The sequence below is a fragment of the Eretmochelys imbricata genome, chromosome 2, assembly GCF_965152235.1.
Source record: "Eretmochelys imbricata isolate rEreImb1 chromosome 2, rEreImb1.hap1, whole genome shotgun sequence".
Lineage (NCBI taxonomy): Eukaryota > Metazoa > Chordata > Testudines > Cheloniidae > Eretmochelys > Eretmochelys imbricata.
Window position 1 is genome coordinate 105913994 of NC_135573.1, and position 17226 is coordinate 105931219.

Genomic DNA, 17226 nt, shown 5'->3' on the forward strand with positions numbered 1-17226 from the left:
TACAGCCTGCCTGCCTCTGCTGAGTGTTTTCGTAACACTGTGTACACAGCCAGAGATGGAGGTGAAAGCTGGATTCTTTGGCTTCTCCACTTTGTTAGGGGCTGATGGTAGAGCATGGATGCAGAATGAAGGAGGGACACCTACAGGAATCCTAAGCAGTATTGTCACTGGAGAAAAGCAGGGGAGTAGGAATTGGGGGAAAAATCATCACTGTCTAGCTAAATACTTTGGGCTTCTGCTGCTAAACCTGTAATGTTATGAACCACTTTAGGACACCTTGAATACAGGAACACAATGATTCTGTTGGAGGGAGAATAAAGCTGGGATTTTCAAAGGAATTCAAGGGATTTAGTTGCTCAACTCCTATTGAATTTCTATGGCAATTGGGCACCTAAATCCTTTGGGCTCCTTTGAAAATCCCAGCCTAAATTGTTTAGTGACACACTGTGTTATTGCCTGGTTTGTTTATTTACAGGAGATAATGAGTTCATGAAGTGAGCCTGCCAGGATAGATCTGATGCGGTCGGTATGCTCTGCCAATATGTGCTTCTTGGGGATACTGAAAGGAGCCCTGCATTATTTAGAACCCGAGGGCCATTCACCTTGGCAGCAAACAAATACTTTAATACTTTAAGTTTAATACTTGCCCTCCTCCAAAGGAGAGAAGGGAGAGCAGCACTTTCACCAGCCCTAGCTGAGCAATAGCTGTGTCAGGGCCAGCAGAGAAGACGTCGCATTTATGAACAAATTCTTCTTTTACATTTCATAGAATCATAGAATATCAGGGTTGGAAGGGACCTCAGGAGGTCATCTAGTCCAACCCCCTGCTCAAAGCAGGACCAATCCCCAATTAAATCATCCCAGCCAGGGCTTTGTCAAGCCTGACCTTAAAAACTTCTAAGGAAGGAGATTCTACCACCTCCCTAGGTAACGCATTCTAGTGTTTCACCACCCTCCTAGTGAAAATACTCTCCACCCTCCTTTGTTCTCAGTGAAAGTACGTGGCAAGTGCCAGCAAAACTATTTAAGTAGAAAGAACTCAAACTCCCAAACATGCATGCTCCATTGTCCATGGCCACTAGACTGAAATGTCTAGCTATTTAAAAAAGCCTACTCCGCCCTCCTCTGGCTGTCAGCCAGCACCCCTCTTTTAGCTTACACTGGGTTGACCCTGGGTTTCATAGCACCTGCAACTAGTTCTGCTCCACTATCCATGACGCTTACTGAAAGAAGGTCAGAATAGGTGGGGTTACAAAAGTTCAAGCAGGGAATGTGGAGCTCCCGAAAAAGACATAGTGAATAGGAGCAGCAGATTCCAAAGTAGTTCTGAGAGCTGGCATAGGGAAACACTCCAGTTTCAGCCTGGCCTCTTTCCATCAGAATAGATGCTCTGGGTGATACGAGGCTGGAAGGTGCATTTAGCTAGTCAAAACATAGGAGCATCTCATCTAGAATCTAATTCTTAGAGTAGCATATCTCAGATAATTTGGCTAACTCATAGGTAGTGTTTAAATATAATATTCCCTCTTTATTTGCAAAAAATCCACCAGTGTAATAAAATGTAAGTTCTGGAAAGATTTAAAAATTTGAAATATTCACAGCATGTTTTTTTCCATATTTATTTGATTCTCTCTTTGCATTTATGTTACAAATACTTACCCAAGTTGGTGTTGAGAGTTCGTTTGGAAAAGAAAGACTCATTGTAAATTACCTGAGAGCTAAACTGAGCCTCAGCGTGTTTGTTTATATTAATATAAACAATCTCCCAAATCAGACCTGAAAATGAAGACACAGATGGCTGTTTACACAGGCATCTGAGAGCCCCATAAGAAGCACTAGTCGTCTCAAAATGTCTGAAATGTGAGATTACCGTAAGCACACACAGTACATTCCCATTTGTGTCAATGTCACCAAGAGACAAGCTGTACCACAAGAGCAAACTTACAGTACCCAAAACATAATTACCTCAAGCAGTATGTGGCCTTCTAAAGTAGCTTAACCCCAAGAACCTCTGAAGAGGATGTACTCTCTAAATGTACCACTGCTCTTAGCTACTAATGAAGTAGGGGTAGAGAGAGCCTTCAAGCCCTCACCCTGGAGATCAAGGGCATCATATTCTTACATAGTCGATGTAACTCTGATTGTGAGAACTAAGTTTATCTGGCATCCTGGTGTATAATGTCAGGGTGACCTGCTAACATTGAGTGGCCCTACACCCTAATACCTTCATTTTATTAAAATTGCTGCTTTTGCTATTAGCCCACCGATAAAGAAGAGCTCTTGAAATGTTTACAGCTTAGATTCTTGTAATTTGCTATTGGCTTTCCCTCCTTTACATTACCCAGGATAAAGTTCCTCCCCTTGTTCATACACTGCTGCCTTTCTGCAGTTTGGTAGGCCAAACAGTCGTGAAGTGGTAGGGTCCGTCCTCCTGATCTCTTATCACTGCTGTTTCTATGAATAGCCATTTATTTGCAAACACACAATTAAAAATGTCATGTTGGGGCTGCACCATAAATTCTCAGCAAATCTGCTGACATTCAGCTGAGGATGCGAGGGCATTTGTGTTTCCCTGTTTTTAGCCAGTGAATCACCACAGTGGGAATGAAAGGCAGATAAAGGGGTCAATAGAACCTTCAGGGAGAAAACACAGATGCTGTAGTGAAGTCACTGTGTAATGCAGTAGGGAAAACAGACCCAACCATCGTGTGTGTGTGTGTGTGTGTTCATTCAAATTAACACAATAAAAGCAACCAATGAAATGGGAAAATTTGATTTCCATCATGCAGATTGCAGCGTGAGTACTCTTACGGTAAAAGAGGTCTTGTAATTCTAACTCTAAGAAGGATAGAATAAAAAATGAAAATGGTCAGAATATGTATAAGAATTTTATAAAAGGCAATTGGGTGGGGAGCAGGACGGGTGGGGAATATTTCTGCTGTTAAGATGGCCCTTACCTGCGTTGTAGATGTTCCATTCTACTTGTGAATGTGATGGTATCCAGTCCTTGGCCTGGGAAGTGTTTCATGGACCCAGGAAGGCTGAATCCAAGGCCCATACTTGGGCAGAAGAGGGACAGTGTCAGACATTGATGGGGTTCACAATGGGGACTGTAGAGCTCGAGGAAGCAGTGGTAGGCTGGAGAGCAGTGAGAACTGTGTTTAGTTATTTGGGATCCTTCATTTGCTATGAGACTTATGGATAGAATTTGGATTAGATCCCTAGCTCAAGTGGTAGCCATTATCCCCATGTGGACTAACCAGAGTGGAGGGAAGAAATGTTCATTTTGCAACTCTTTGCCAGATGGCAGAGGAATGTTGAGACTCTGGAATCCTGTGTTTAGAACATGGATTACACTTAAAAGTTCTATTGGCATAGCTATGCTGCTCAGGGCTGTAAAAAAAACCCCATCTCTGACCCATATAGGTATACCTACAGAGCCCTCCGTGTAGACACAGCTATGTTGATGGATGAGGGCTTCTGTCAATGTGGCTAAAATTGTTTTGGGGAGGTGGTGGTCCTGTACTTCACCTCTCCACCTTCTGTTGGTGTAGGCTGCATCTACACTAGGGGACTGTGCTAGCATGGCTATGCCTGCATAGGCTCCATAGTGTAGATGTAGCCTAATTCCAGGTTTCGGAAGTGAGTGTGTTCTAGTGGTTATAGACCGTTCTGCCCCGGCTCTCATAACCTCTCCCTCTCTTCTCCTGTTCCCCGCCATCGCTCCTGTCCATTCTGTCTTTATTCCTATTTCCACCCCCGTTCACAGCTCCTATCACACTCAACCTACCCCTCTGTAGCACTCATCAATGCCCTGTGCTCCTCAACCCTCTGTATTAGTCATGCCGCTTCCTCTTTTCTTTTCACACTGCCTGGATGCCATTCAGAGCACAGGACCAACTATTTATCTGTCCCCAGTTCCAGTGGGTGGAGCCACCGCAGGCTGCGAGGAAGGAGCAATTGCAGCTCCTGCAGCCCGCTCAGCTGCTCTGTGGATATGGCGCATGTGCAGTCTGGTCTGCACATAAGAGCAGTGCGGAGATGGAGCATGCTCAGTGCAGATGTGAAATTCAGAGAATTTAGCTGCCAAAATCTAACCATCCTCTACTGAGAATGTGTGAACTGAGATTTATTGAGGCTTATAACTTGGCCATACATTGGTAGATTTTTCTCAAGGATGGCAAATAGTACATCCCTGGAGCCAGTGCTATCTAAGTCTGGAAAGACTTAGAGCTCCACAATGAAATGACTGTTAAATTGTTTAATGCAAGCAAAATGATATTCTCTAAACTGGTTCTTGGAAATGACAGAGCCATTTTTGCTGAAACTTTCCAAAAAATTCCACCTGAGGCAGGCATCTGTCATGGAAAATTTCTGCTTGAACAGTTTTTAATTGTGGCAAAGTTTTAAGTGACTGAAAACAAGGTCTTACAGAGGAAAGTGTTCAACCTTAGCTAGAGGCAGTGTTACCCTTTTCCCCCTTCAATATCCTTCACCTTGTGGGTTCCAAACATGCTTCTCAGCATGGCAGGCTTCAGTAATATCCATAAGGCCTGCTTCTTCCTAACATATGGCTACTATAGTGACTCATCTTTACAGTGTCAAAACATATTAACCCAAGAAGGGGGCTGGGCAATATGGTAGAATGCTCAGTGTTTGTACCAGCCCATCTTGAACATAGCTCATTGCCTGCTGGATCACCTCTCCTTCCAGTCAAAGATGATTAGATGATGATAAAAGTGCATGTTTAAGAACATTCTGTGTCCATGCAGCCATTGTGGAAAAACTATAAGTCATTTGAAAGTTGGATTTTCATTCTGATCTCACATGTAAGCACAAAAGGTTAGAGGAGAGATAGGAGTAGCTAAAAGATATTAGAACCATCATTTTAATCTCCTGTAGTGAGCTATACTGTAAGATCTGCAATGTCACATTTTCACTATTCACAATCTTTAATTAAACTTTACATTGAAGTTAGTGTCCTGTCTCCCTGCTGCCCATATACTAACAACCTGACAGCAGTGAAGGAAGGACATAGTAAACAAGCCTCCCTCTGACATGAAAAGAGCTCAATAAAGACTTATGCTGCTGTTCTACCTCTTGGCTATAATGCATAGCCTAAAGAACAAGCAACAGTGAATGATGCAGCTATCGTGTTCTGATGTTTATCACACACCGTATGAGCAATCATCAGAACTCCCCTCTCCCCCTTATGAAACACCTGCTGTCTTTGCTTGTTTTATATAATCAGAGAAACACAGAGCTGGGAGGGACCTCAAGAGGTCTCCTAGTCCAGCCCCCTCTGCTGAGGCAGCACCAAGTATACCTAGATAATCCCTGACAGGTGTTTGTGTAACCTGTTCTTAAAAACCTCTAATGACAGAGACTCCACAATCTCCCTGGAAGCCTATTCCAGTGCTTAACATTCCTTATGGTTAGAAAGTTTTTTTTCCTAATTAACCTAAATCTCCCTTGTTGCAGATTAAGCCCATTATTTCTCATTTTACCTTTAGTGGACATGAAGAATTGTTAGTCTTCTCTTTATAGCAGCCACTAACATATATGAAGACTCATTCATCTTTTTCAAGAGTAAACAAACCTTTCCTCATAGGTCAGGTTTTTCCTAAACATTTTATCATTTTTTTGCTCTCCTCTGGATTCTTCCCAGTTTGACCCCATCTTTCTTAAAGTGTGGCACACAAAACTGCATCTGGTACATACATCTGATTCCTGCCTGTGTCCCACACCTATTACCCACTCATGCTCTCCTCCCTGTGAACTACACTCTTGTTTTGAACATGGGTTGCTATATGCTTTTGCACTCCAAGTTGTGGGTGCCAGTAAATTGCCAGTTGTACACAGAATTTTATTCTGTTTCAGTCTGTGCAATTTCTTGTTTGTGATGGTGTCATCATTGTCCATCTTTCATAATGTTGGTCCTTAGGCATTTCAAATATGTGCTGCTACGGCGATCTACCTTGCTGTGTCTGGCTGAAATTTTTTTTAGCATCGTCAAGTACAGTTTTCTTACTTCTCCCACCATTCATAACTATTATTCCAGTTTGAGCTCAAAGAAAACCTCCAAAACCCTCCTTCTGGTTTCTGCACTCCAAAGTCCATGAAAGGTTTTCCAGATCCAAAACTTTTGAATGAGGAAGGTATGGAGCACAGCCACCTCCAGACTTAATCTGGATAGCCAGAGTTTTCCATCCTGAATCTGATTCAATGTCATTGTCATCAATTTCCACACTATGCATGAAACTGGAAATGCACTTCATGCACAAAGGGTATCAACACAAACAGGTTCACTTGTGCTGTGCAGCTACATGACTTCATTTGCTGATTCATCTTTGAAACTGATATTTTATGTTTTGAAAGGAAAACGGTTACTAGAAAGGACTTGCCACAAAATTCATGTTTGGCTTGTTCATATAATTTTACTGAATCCATTCAAAAAATAGACAGAACTATAAGGTAGAACATATTATCAGAGAATACAAAGGTCACATCATTCTTTATACATCTTTAATTTAAATCCACAGATTAAGAGGATGAGCTAGTTACCTCATATGAGAACAAAATTAAGTTTCTTTAGTGACAGGACAAATATTCAGGTAAGCATCCAGACAAATGTATTCCAATTAAGGAGAGCTTACTCTACTACCTATAAAAATAGAACAACATTTTAAAATTTCTTTAGATAGGTTCTTTAAGGTCAACTAATGGGATTATGTAGAGACAGGACACAGCAGGCTAGGAATTTCACTTTAAACCACAGTGGTCTTCAACCTTTTTTTACCCCCAAGATCACTTTTTGAATCTAAGGGCAACTCAGGGTCTACCCTGAGCCTTCCCCAAGGCCCCGCCCCTTCCCCAAAGCCCCACCCTACTCACTCCATCCCCTCCTTCCCATCACTTGCTCTCCCCAACCCTCACTCACCTTCACGGGCTGGGGTTTGCGGTTCAGGAGGGGATGCGGGCTCTGGGCTGGGGCCGAGGGGTTCACAGTGTGAGAGGGGGCTCTGGGTTAAGCCTGGGGCAGGGGGTTGGGGTGCAGGAGGGGGCTCTGGACTGAGGCAGAGTGTTGCAGGAGTGGGTACCAGGAGTGGGTACAGGGTGCTGGCTCTGGGAGGGAGGTCACGGCTGGGGCAGAGGTTTGGAGTGTGGGGGGGGTTGGGGCGCAGAAGGGGGAAAGGGGTGCTGGCTCCGGGAGGGAGCTCAGGGATGGGGGTTGGGGTGCAGCCTCCCACAGGGCAGCACTTACCTCCAGTGGCTCCCAGTCGGCAGCGGGCACAGCAAGGTTGAAGCAGGCTCCCTGCCTATCCCGCCCCCACACCGCTCCCAGAAGGGGACAATGCGCCCCTGCGCCCACTGGGGTAAGGAAGACGGGGGGCACGTGGCTCTGCATGCTGTCCTTCTCTTGCCCCCCACAGCTCTCCTGGCTAATGGGAGCTGCGAGGGCGGTGCTTGCAGGCAGGAGCAGCGCATACGGAGGGAGACCCCTGCCCTCCTGCCCCCGGGCTGCAGTGTCCACTTCCGGGAGTGGGGGCGGGGTAACCTTAGGCAGCCGCACTGCGCTGCCACTGGAGATTGCAATCGACTGGGAGATCCTCTAGGATCGACCAGTCCAGCGCGATCAACTGGTTGGTGACCACTGCTTTAAACCATAGTCTAATTCCATCCTGCCAAGGCCCAAATGTGTTGTATGAGTTTTAAGGACATTTGGCAAAGACTAAGGATGACAGACACCACACCAAACAACCAGTGGGGAAATGTGGAGTTCTTTTTCTTAATTAAAATAGGATGTTTCATAATCTTGCTTTCCTTATTTTGCATTTGTTAAATAAATATGGTGATTTTACAAAAGACGGAGAGTACCAGGTCCGTGTGGACTGGTGGCAAATTTGGGCATAAATGATGTCTGTTTCCCATATGGAAACACTGTTGGCTGATCTGTGCCTTAATCAAAATCGGGGCAGCAGAGTTTCTTGTGCGTGAGAGACACAGACTGTATATGTACACTCTTATTTGTATGGAGACTACCGAAAATTACAGGACTACCAACATGGGTGAAGAGGGCAGGATATTACCCCATGTACATCAGGAGTGGAAAGTGAAAGAACACCAAGTCTAAACAAATGTTTTAAAAACTACCCTAGCTAAAAAATAAGTACACCACATTAACTTTAAACAGAGCATAATTTTGGATGGCCACGATACAATTGGTATCAAAATGCCCATTTTTCTCAAATGACACAGAAACTTGGTAAGTTAAAAACTGTTTTTTCCCTCCAGTGTTGTCGTAGCCGTGTTGGTAGGTTGACCTAGATCAACATAGGTGAACACTTGTTTTACACAATTCATATATTTGAACATGTAAATACATTATTCAAAGCACTAACCACCTAAACTTCCCTCATTTGCCAACCTTTAAATTCTGCTAGATAAGGTTTCCAATCTGTTCCCCTCTTACAGAGCAGAGTACTTGAAGCTGTACTGTAAACACAAATTCGTATGCTCACAAAGGCTGACCTTTTCAAATTAAATGATGTATAAATTAAAAAGGGAAATGTCAGGTTTCTGATAAAGGTTGGACATTTTGAACTTTGGACAAAGTGACAGGTATCTTTGATTCTCCTGGTGCTGGTGCTTTTGTGACTGGGTGTGCATGGGCTTTTATGTCTGCTATTCTCTCTTTAAACCTTTGCTGAAGATACTTTTCTTCTTTGGAGTAGCTTTTAGCAAAAGCAGACATCAACAGGCATGCTGCCATTGTGGTCCCTCCAATACAAAATAAGATCGCTCCTGCCAGCTTACATATATCAAGGGCTCTGTTAAACTGAATGGCATGGTTATCCACAACAACAAAATCTTCTTCCTCCAGGGCTTCGATTTTCGGTGGCACAAGAAAACCTACGACAAGAACTGTTAACCCGATCAGCATAAAAACCACCCCAGAGATGAGTCCGACCTGGAAAACACAAACAGGGTTAAAAATGAATGTGGCCTCATCGTTTGTAACATTTTCACTGTCTACACAAATATTTGCCAATCCTACCAGGAAGCAGACATCGTCTTTTGAGCCCTGATTCATAGAATTCAAATATGTTAATGAATTGCCATGTTGGAATTGTTTCTACAACTAATCTTTGTTTAAATCAACATACGGATGGGAATTTCCAGGGAAAAGAAATATGCATGTGTAGAGGCGGTGAGCGTGTATCGTGTACCCGCTCTAGGGGTTCCATCACACAAAAGATAACCTGGATCACTTGACGATGACCTGTTCTGTTCGTTCCCTCTGAAGCACCTGGCATCGGCCACTGTCCGAAGACAGGCTACTGGGCTAGATGGACCTTTGGTCTGACCCAGTGTGGGCATTCTTATGTTCTTAACCTATTACTGCTACTAGGTGACAAAGCTCCTTCTTTAACACAGGCAGTGGAGCTCTGAGCTTTGGCATTGAAAGTCCCGGATTCAAACCCTGCTGATGACCCATGGTGGGGTCACTACATGTGACCACCTCCTGTTTTCTGTCCATGAAATGTCTTTATCTTGCAGAGGTTAAAAGGACGGTGTGGTAGAAATAAGTCACAACTGTTGCATTTCCTGCCAAGTTTAAATAATAAGTGCAAGGATTGATTTCCACAGGATCCCTAACTTTTTAGTAAACCAAGCCCTTATTGTTTCCCTGATAGTTTGATCAGACATCCACGTATGCTTATATGAATGTCAGTGAAAGCTATGCGTGAATGTGTTGAGAGTCATTTCTCTACACTTTTACAAATTATAGCTAAGATTTCAAAAGTGACTTGATTTTGTGTGCTTCAATTTTTGATGCCCAACTAGATATATATGTTAAAAGGGCCTCATTTGCAAAGGGTGGGTGTTCAGCACTGAAAACTGGGCCTGTAGTAAATAATAGTTTCTGTAGAATGATGAGCTGTACCTTCCAGAATGCAGAGCTCCACCTGCTAGGTGACCTCTGGATCTGAAAATCATTCTCATGCTCCCAAATTGAAGCTGTGCAGTCCTCATAAAATTGATGCAGATAGGATCGAACTCCATAGCGTTGATAACTTCCCTCCGTGCCGCTCTGCGCTTGCTTGGAGCTGCAGATATCCACATATGAGCTCATCCTTCTCACCTGCAATGAGAGATTTCACACAAGACAGATCCAATTAGTGACACTATGCGATTTTACAAAAAGGAAATCAAAATGGGCTGCAACTGATCCCTTGATATGAGCTCTGGAAAGAGTCATCTCCACCCCACACTCCCAAAGTAAGGGCTTGATCCTGCTAAATGCTGAGCACTCCTGGCAGGTGTGGGGGCCCTCGACTCCTATTAAAGTCAGTAGGTACTGAGAGCCCTTGACACCTTGCAGGATTACACTCTAAAGACGGGTGTGTGAACACTCAGCAAAGTTGTTTTTTACATGTAGTGTTTCTAGTGCCATAATGCATGATGAAATATCATTTAATTTCATGTAAATTTAAAGCAGCATTGCATGACTGCAGGGCTGAGTGCCTCGATCTCTGATACAAACACCATTACTATTAGTCATGGTAGGCATCGCTTGCTAGCTTTATCTGCTAATTTGGAACATTTCACAAACTCTTCTTGATGACTTTGTTTTTTCTTAAACTTGTAAAACAGAGACATAACTGTGGGATTATATATAACTGTGACATAAATAGCCACGGGGGTCCTGGTCATGAAGACTAGCCTTAAATTAATTTTTCTGAATAAAAATACACTCAAAGATGGAACATTTGTTCTACTGTCTGAAAATCAGAAATGAAAATGATTACAAACTACCAAGCCTATTTTAATTTACCAAATGCCGATAGTAAATTTGTGAGGTAAAGCCTGGCACCACTGACTGCAAAAGGGTTAGGATTTCACCCACTGCAAAAAGTAAATCCAGTGTCCTAAATTCTTTCCATTGTAATAAAGTACTAGTAAAACAAAGATTTTCTGTTTTTAAATATCCAGGGCCTGACTCTGATTTCACTTACACTTATTTTACACTATTGTAACTCCACTGAATTCAGCAGACTTACACCTGTATAAGTGAGGTCAATCAGGCCTTTTAAAAATGAGTATGCCACTTTAATATGCCATCTGTAGATGAGTATTTTAGAAGTATTATAATGCCTTTGTTTTGGATTTAGTAGGATTATATGAACCAAAAGGTATGAGTGAGACCTAACATCAGCTTCAAGTAACACACCTGACTTCTTAAAACAGTGCAATGCAAGCATACCTAACCTGTTAGTTTTAACAAGGTACTCCAACCCCCTTTTCTTGCATTTTATAGGCTACTAGCCCCCATCCCCTTCAGTAACTGGTGCAATACCCCCAGTGCAATGATTTCACTCACTACAGAATACCAGCTCCCCCTATGTTAAATGAGATGGACAAATACTGCATGACTCACACTGAAATTATGTAAAGATCTGGAGCATGCTAATTAAAAACAATGGCAGAATTCAGCTCTTGGTAGGTACAGAAATTGGCATCACTATGACATGAATCCTGTAATCCACTGGTTGTTTTGTTTTTCATGGCTCAGTGTTGAGGAATCTTATGCACTTTTCTCTGATAGTAGTAGCTTTTCTATTCCCCTGGTATTAATGTGTTTAATGTATTCCTGCCATTATAGTCTCATAAGAATATCTGTGGAAAGGCCTCAAAGCATCCCGACATATCAAGGCCAAATGGATCAAATCCAGTATCCAGGAGGCCTGCAACATGTGGAAGTTCTTTGTCCAATGAGAGTTGGAGCCTGCTCCATGACCACCTCCTGCACTAGAGAGTGGAGGTGCTGGTGAACAAGCTTTGCAAAGCTGCCACCCAGCATTCCTAGACCCTCTCTGTTAAGCATCCGGACATCTCCGGATGCAGCCCTTGACTTCAGAGTGCTTAGAGCAGCACTTCTGTGAGAAGCTCTCCCTGTGGGGAGTGGGATTGGAGTCCAAAGATTCCCATTCTCTTTTTTTCCCCGTCAGCCTCAAGACTCTTGTTCTTCCTCCCTAGGGTGTTTCCTCACAGATCAAGCCAAAGAAATATTATTCTCGTTTTTCTGACTGATTTGCTTGTTGTTGATTGGTTGAGATGGCACAGACTCCAGGCCTAATGGTTTTCAAGAAGAGACTCCCCTTAATTAGAGAGGGAGGTAGATGTCTTGAAATCAGACACAATAAAGTGGGAAGCAGCCCCCAGAAAGCAAGACAATTCTATGTGGTTATTGGTCATTATCCTGCCTGTCTGATTCAAGGAGAACCACACATCTGCAAGGTCTAGACTGAAAGACAAAGTAAATTGTACTTTGTCTTTCAGTCTAGACCTTGCAGATGTGTGGTACATGGGTACATGCCTTTCTCTGGAGATAGAGTTGCATGGATATGAAGATGTCTTCTTACAAATCTTTTGGGCAACTGCAAAGCATTACTAGATAGGCATTACAAATAGGATAATTGACATGTCACTAACCTTGACATTTTCCACTGTAATATCTGGAAATTAATTTTACTATACTATAAACTTTGATCTTATTTTTCTCACAAAAAAGTGACATGAATGAAAATGTATAGAGTGAAGCCTTGTGGAAAACTCCGAAAAATATTGTTTATAAAGAATTCCGTTTCTAGAACAGTTGTTGTTGTTCAGGTTTTTATTTCATTCACTCTGTGTGTATGGGGGATCTTTGCTCCTTAGGAGTTGCTGTTCCTGCTGTTTCCATACCTGCAATCAAAGTCCTTTCTTTGTGACATCACAACCATCTCCCCAGCAACTAGGTAGCTGTAATGTTACAGAAGACAATGACTTCGACTGAAGAACATTAAAAAAAACAAAAACCAACCCCCCACGCCCCCTCGGCCTGCAAATCCTCTCTCACCCACCCCAAACATACTGTTTTCATGCAAATATTCCTAGTAAACAATGAAGGAAGACAAAAACGACTATATGTAACCAGAACTCTCCTGGATGCGACAATAAAATAATAGTAATAATAATTCATAAGCAGAATGTTTAAAATTTTCCATGAGGAGTCACTGAGGGTTCAGAATGTTAAAAAAGAAGGTAAAACTATATGCAATAAGGGAGAAGTGATTTAACGTAAATATTTTGCACATGCTGAGGTGATCTCAAGATACTTTCTTTACGGACACTAATTAAGCATCTTAATAGCCCTGTGAGGTAGGTAAGTACTATCAATACCCATTTTATAGATGGGTAAAGCAAGTAATAGAGAAGTTAAATGACTTACTTGCCTAACACCACATAAGTTAATGGTAGAGTCCAAAACGGACTCAGGAATCATGGCCTCTAATCCTCTGCACTAGACAGTGTACTGCACTAGACTATAAAGTGACTGTATGAATTACCATAGCTTTCATTCCTAGATTCATATGGTCATATCTTCCTTCAAAGATGAGACACAATAATATCTTATCAATATACCTCAAAGTGCCTTGCAATGAGGGGTAAGCAGCATTATCCCCATTTACCAGATGTGGAAAATTGAGGCACATGCAAATTATTATGAGGCTTAATTTGTGTTTGTAAAGTGTCTCGAGATCACCTGAAGGTGTGCCAAAAAAATGGAGGTGCGAACGCACAAATTAAAGGGATTGACTAAGGTCAATATAGAGCATTACTGGCAGAGCAGTAAACAGATTGCCATCCCTCCCATACCAAATCATCTCCTGACTCCCAATCAAGTGCCATATCTCACAGGACAAAACTGTCTCCTCATATAAACTGTATGTGTGAGTCTCCACTGGCTTGCAACTTGTATAATCATTTTTTAACCTGTGCATAGTGAGATCAGAATGGAAGTATTTTACTCTCACTTTACAGAGGTGTAAAGGACAATGCAAGGTCAGTGGAAGGGGAGAATGAGTCCTAATGGGGTCAGTTTGACTAGTGTGTTTGGCTGCTTTGTGGTGTTCTGGTGGTACAGAGCAGCCCCCTGGGGAAGTTAAGCTTGGTTGATAGCTGCTTTGCATCAGCAGAATCATGCAAGGCAACTGGAGCATATCAGTGAATCTGGCCCAATATCTCTAGTGATCTTCATTCTCTTCTGTAATTTACTGTAATTAATTCGAGAAAACATAAGGTTTGACTAATTTGTAAAGATCAGCATAAATTAACTATGCGCCACATTAAAAAGAGGTACTGTATAGTAATTGTGAACTAACCTCATTGTGTATCAGGACATACGTTGTAAAATCTAATTCCTCACTATGGGATTAACCCATGATAATCACACAACCTGGGATTACTTATTTTATATGTAGATTGTTTTCTATATTAAAACAAGGTTAGAGTGGAAATCTAGAATGCTAATAGTTGCATTTGATTATTTATGAGTTAAAATGTAGATAAGTGTATCACAGAATGAAGGTTATCAGACAAAAAGGAATTTTAGTCAAAAGAGTGGAGCATAGCATTACAGTTGTGACAGCTCGTTCATCAAATCATGATCTTTATTTCTTTTCATTCTAAAAAACATCTGATTAAACTTAGCCAGGCCTACTGGATGCTTTCTTGAACACATTTATAACCCCTGCCCCCCCCACACACTCCCCCTAACCATTGCTCAAACAAATAAGCTGTTACATGGGGGCAAATCTATCCTGGCCTCTGGTTCTTCATGTAAAGATACTACTATCAGTTCCTAGACAGAGGAAGGAGAGGTTGAAGACGTTTTCAGCCCCCAGTGGTGATTTGGAGTAGTGTAGTCTGTCTTCTGAGCTGCAACATGAATGTAGCTCTTGCTTTTTGAGAATGAGGCAGGGAAATTGAACAGAATGCTGAAGTGAGGTGAAGTAAAGGAGTCCACAATAAATATGTGGGGGAGTGTTCAAAGGCACCCATTTGTACCAGATCAATATAAATGACAGCTACTGTGTTGGGGTGTTGAATGATTTGGCATAGGCTTCACTTTTGTGGATGTGGGTATGAAGGGCCAGATCCTTAAAGGTACTTGGGCACCTCACTCTCATTCATTTCACTGGGAGTGAGGTGCCTAAATACCCTGAAGGATCTGGGCCTAAAAGCCTATGTTTAGAGATCTTTTGCCCAAAACTAGGGTAAACATTGTTACCCTAAATCAATGTTTTGGTCTGAGCTTAGAGCTTGTATAAAACCAAGGGACAGCTGTTAATCTTTAGAACTTTTCACGGCATAACTGTGGACCAGTGTAATCATTACCAATCTCTAGAAATACAGAGAAGTTACAATCAGAACTTCAGAACATGCAGCTGCATTGTAGCAATCCCCTAGCAACTTTATACCCGACATAAAGACTATCCTGTGTTTATTTTGTGCTTTATTACACTGCACTGATACAGCAGGAGAGGGGTAGGAGGTGGTGATCAGTTTTGTGAATAGATGGATGAAACATTGAGCATATTTCAGGAGAAACTACTGAATGAATTTTCAAACTGCTTCAAGATAAATTAATTGTTTTAAGTATTAAATGTTTACCTTTTAGAAAACTGAATTTGAAAGCTATGCTAAAACAGAAGAAAATGGAAGTGTGATGTTGCTCTCTCAGCACATGCACATACATAACCATGAACCTGCAAATGTAAAACACAAATTAAAAGGGGTTCTTACGTTTTAAGTCCTTCTCCTCCTCCTGATGTTAGACACTCTGACCTTTCTGTTTAAAGGCTCATCTTTCCAATCTTTACCTACAGGAAAAAGAGAACCCCTAGAAATAGTGAATTCTGGAGTAAATAACATAGATACTGGATAATAATTCATGGGATAATCTTGATGCTTACAAAAATCGAATATCAATACCAAATGTTCCCTTAGAATAGAGACCCAAGCAAGGCAGGCTGGGCCTGATCCAAAGTTCATCGAAATCCATGGGAGTCTTTCCATTGACTTTAGTGGGCTTTGCTTCATGCCTTTTATATACAGGTCTCTTTTTTTGTTTCGGGAGTCAATTGTGAGCTGTGTCATACAGCCATACAGAGGGGAATGGGGACATAATGCACCCCATTAATTTTCTGCATAGGCCTTTTGTGCTCAGGAGATTGACCAGCTACTATTCCCCATTCTCTGCAGGTGGGTGGAGCCTGACTTCAGCTAAGGCAGCACAAAGGAGGAAGTAAACTACACCGGGGGAGAAATGGCACGAATTACTTCCCTTAGTCAAGAAGGGGGAAGCAGAGACCATATTGACAGGTTTCAGAGTAGCAGCAGTGTTAGTCTGTATCTGCAAAAAGAAAAGGAGTACTTGTGGCACCTTAGAGACTAACACAGTTATTTGAGCATAAGCTTTCGTGAGCTACAGCTCACTTCATCGGATGCATACTGTGGAAAATATAGTGGGGAGATTTTATATACACAGAGAACATGAAACAATGGGTGTTACCATACAGCCTGTAACCAGAGTGATCAGGAAAGGTGAGCTATTACTAGCAATAGTTCACCTTTCCTGATCACTCTGGTTACAGGCTGTATGGTAACACCCACTGTTTCTTGTTCTCTATGTATAAAATCTCCCCACTGTATTTTCCACTGTATGCATCCAGTGAAGTGAGCTGTAGCTCACGAAAGCTTATGCTCAAATAAATTTTAGTCTCTAAGGTGCCACATGTACTCCTTTTCTTTTTTCAGAGACCATATTGTGACTATGCGAGATCAATGCAACTAGGCAGTACTCTTTACTAAGGGCTCATGGTTATGCCACAGTCTCACACTTAGTGATTCACAACTTTTAAATAATGCTTCTTGCAACAGGTTAAATCCATTTTATCCTGGTGAGTAATTACAATATAATGCACCATCCTGTAAACAAAAGCAATCATGATTTCAAGTTTCCTATACTTAAATGCCTTTAGGAACAATTAAGGAAGGCATCTCCCCAGAAAAACGTCCTAAGTATTTACTGTATAATATAGCTCCTGTGAATATCTGTTGCAAAGGAATTCACCCCCCCCCCCGCCCTTCTAATCACATCAGCAATCCCCACTCATTACCCTTCATCTGCCCCAGGAAGGCAGGATAGCCCCTGTAAAAGAGATTTGTTTACCATTCAGTTACTAGAGTTCTTTCTCCACCTTCTCTAATTATATTCACTAAGGTATCAGCAGAACCTCAGAGATGGCTGAGGCTTAGTTTTATTCTGATCAGCTGATAAACATTGCAGAACGCCCTCCACCAAGGGAGAAGACCATATTTGCCTCTTCAGGCCAC

At 42.1% G+C, this 17226-nt stretch overlaps 1 protein-coding gene across 1 annotated transcript; it reads right to left on the reverse strand.

The window, feature by feature from the left end:
- Nucleotides 1–8572: 8572 nt before the first annotated feature.
- NRSN1 (neurensin 1) lies at nucleotides 8573–10138 on the reverse strand. The gene is made up of 2 exons (XM_077809097.1): nucleotides 9950–10138; nucleotides 8573–8971 (listed from the first exon to the last, which is right to left on the reverse strand). The coding sequence occupies exons 1-2, from the start codon at nucleotides 10136–10138 to the stop codon at nucleotides 8573–8575; spliced, it is 588 nt and encodes a 195-aa protein (XP_077665223.1).
- Nucleotides 10139–17226: the final 7088 nt, after the last annotated feature.

Excerpts from the sequence above, each read along its gene's own strand:
- NRSN1 (XM_077809097.1), bottom strand. The coding sequence starts at position 10,138 with ATGAGCTCATATGTGGATATCTGCAGCTCCAAGCAAGCGCAGAGCGGC. Across the intron at positions 8,972-9,949 it reads GGAGCTCTGCATTCTGGAAG|GTCGGACTCATCTCTGGGGT; the intron begins GTACAGCTCATC and ends TGTGTTTTCCAG.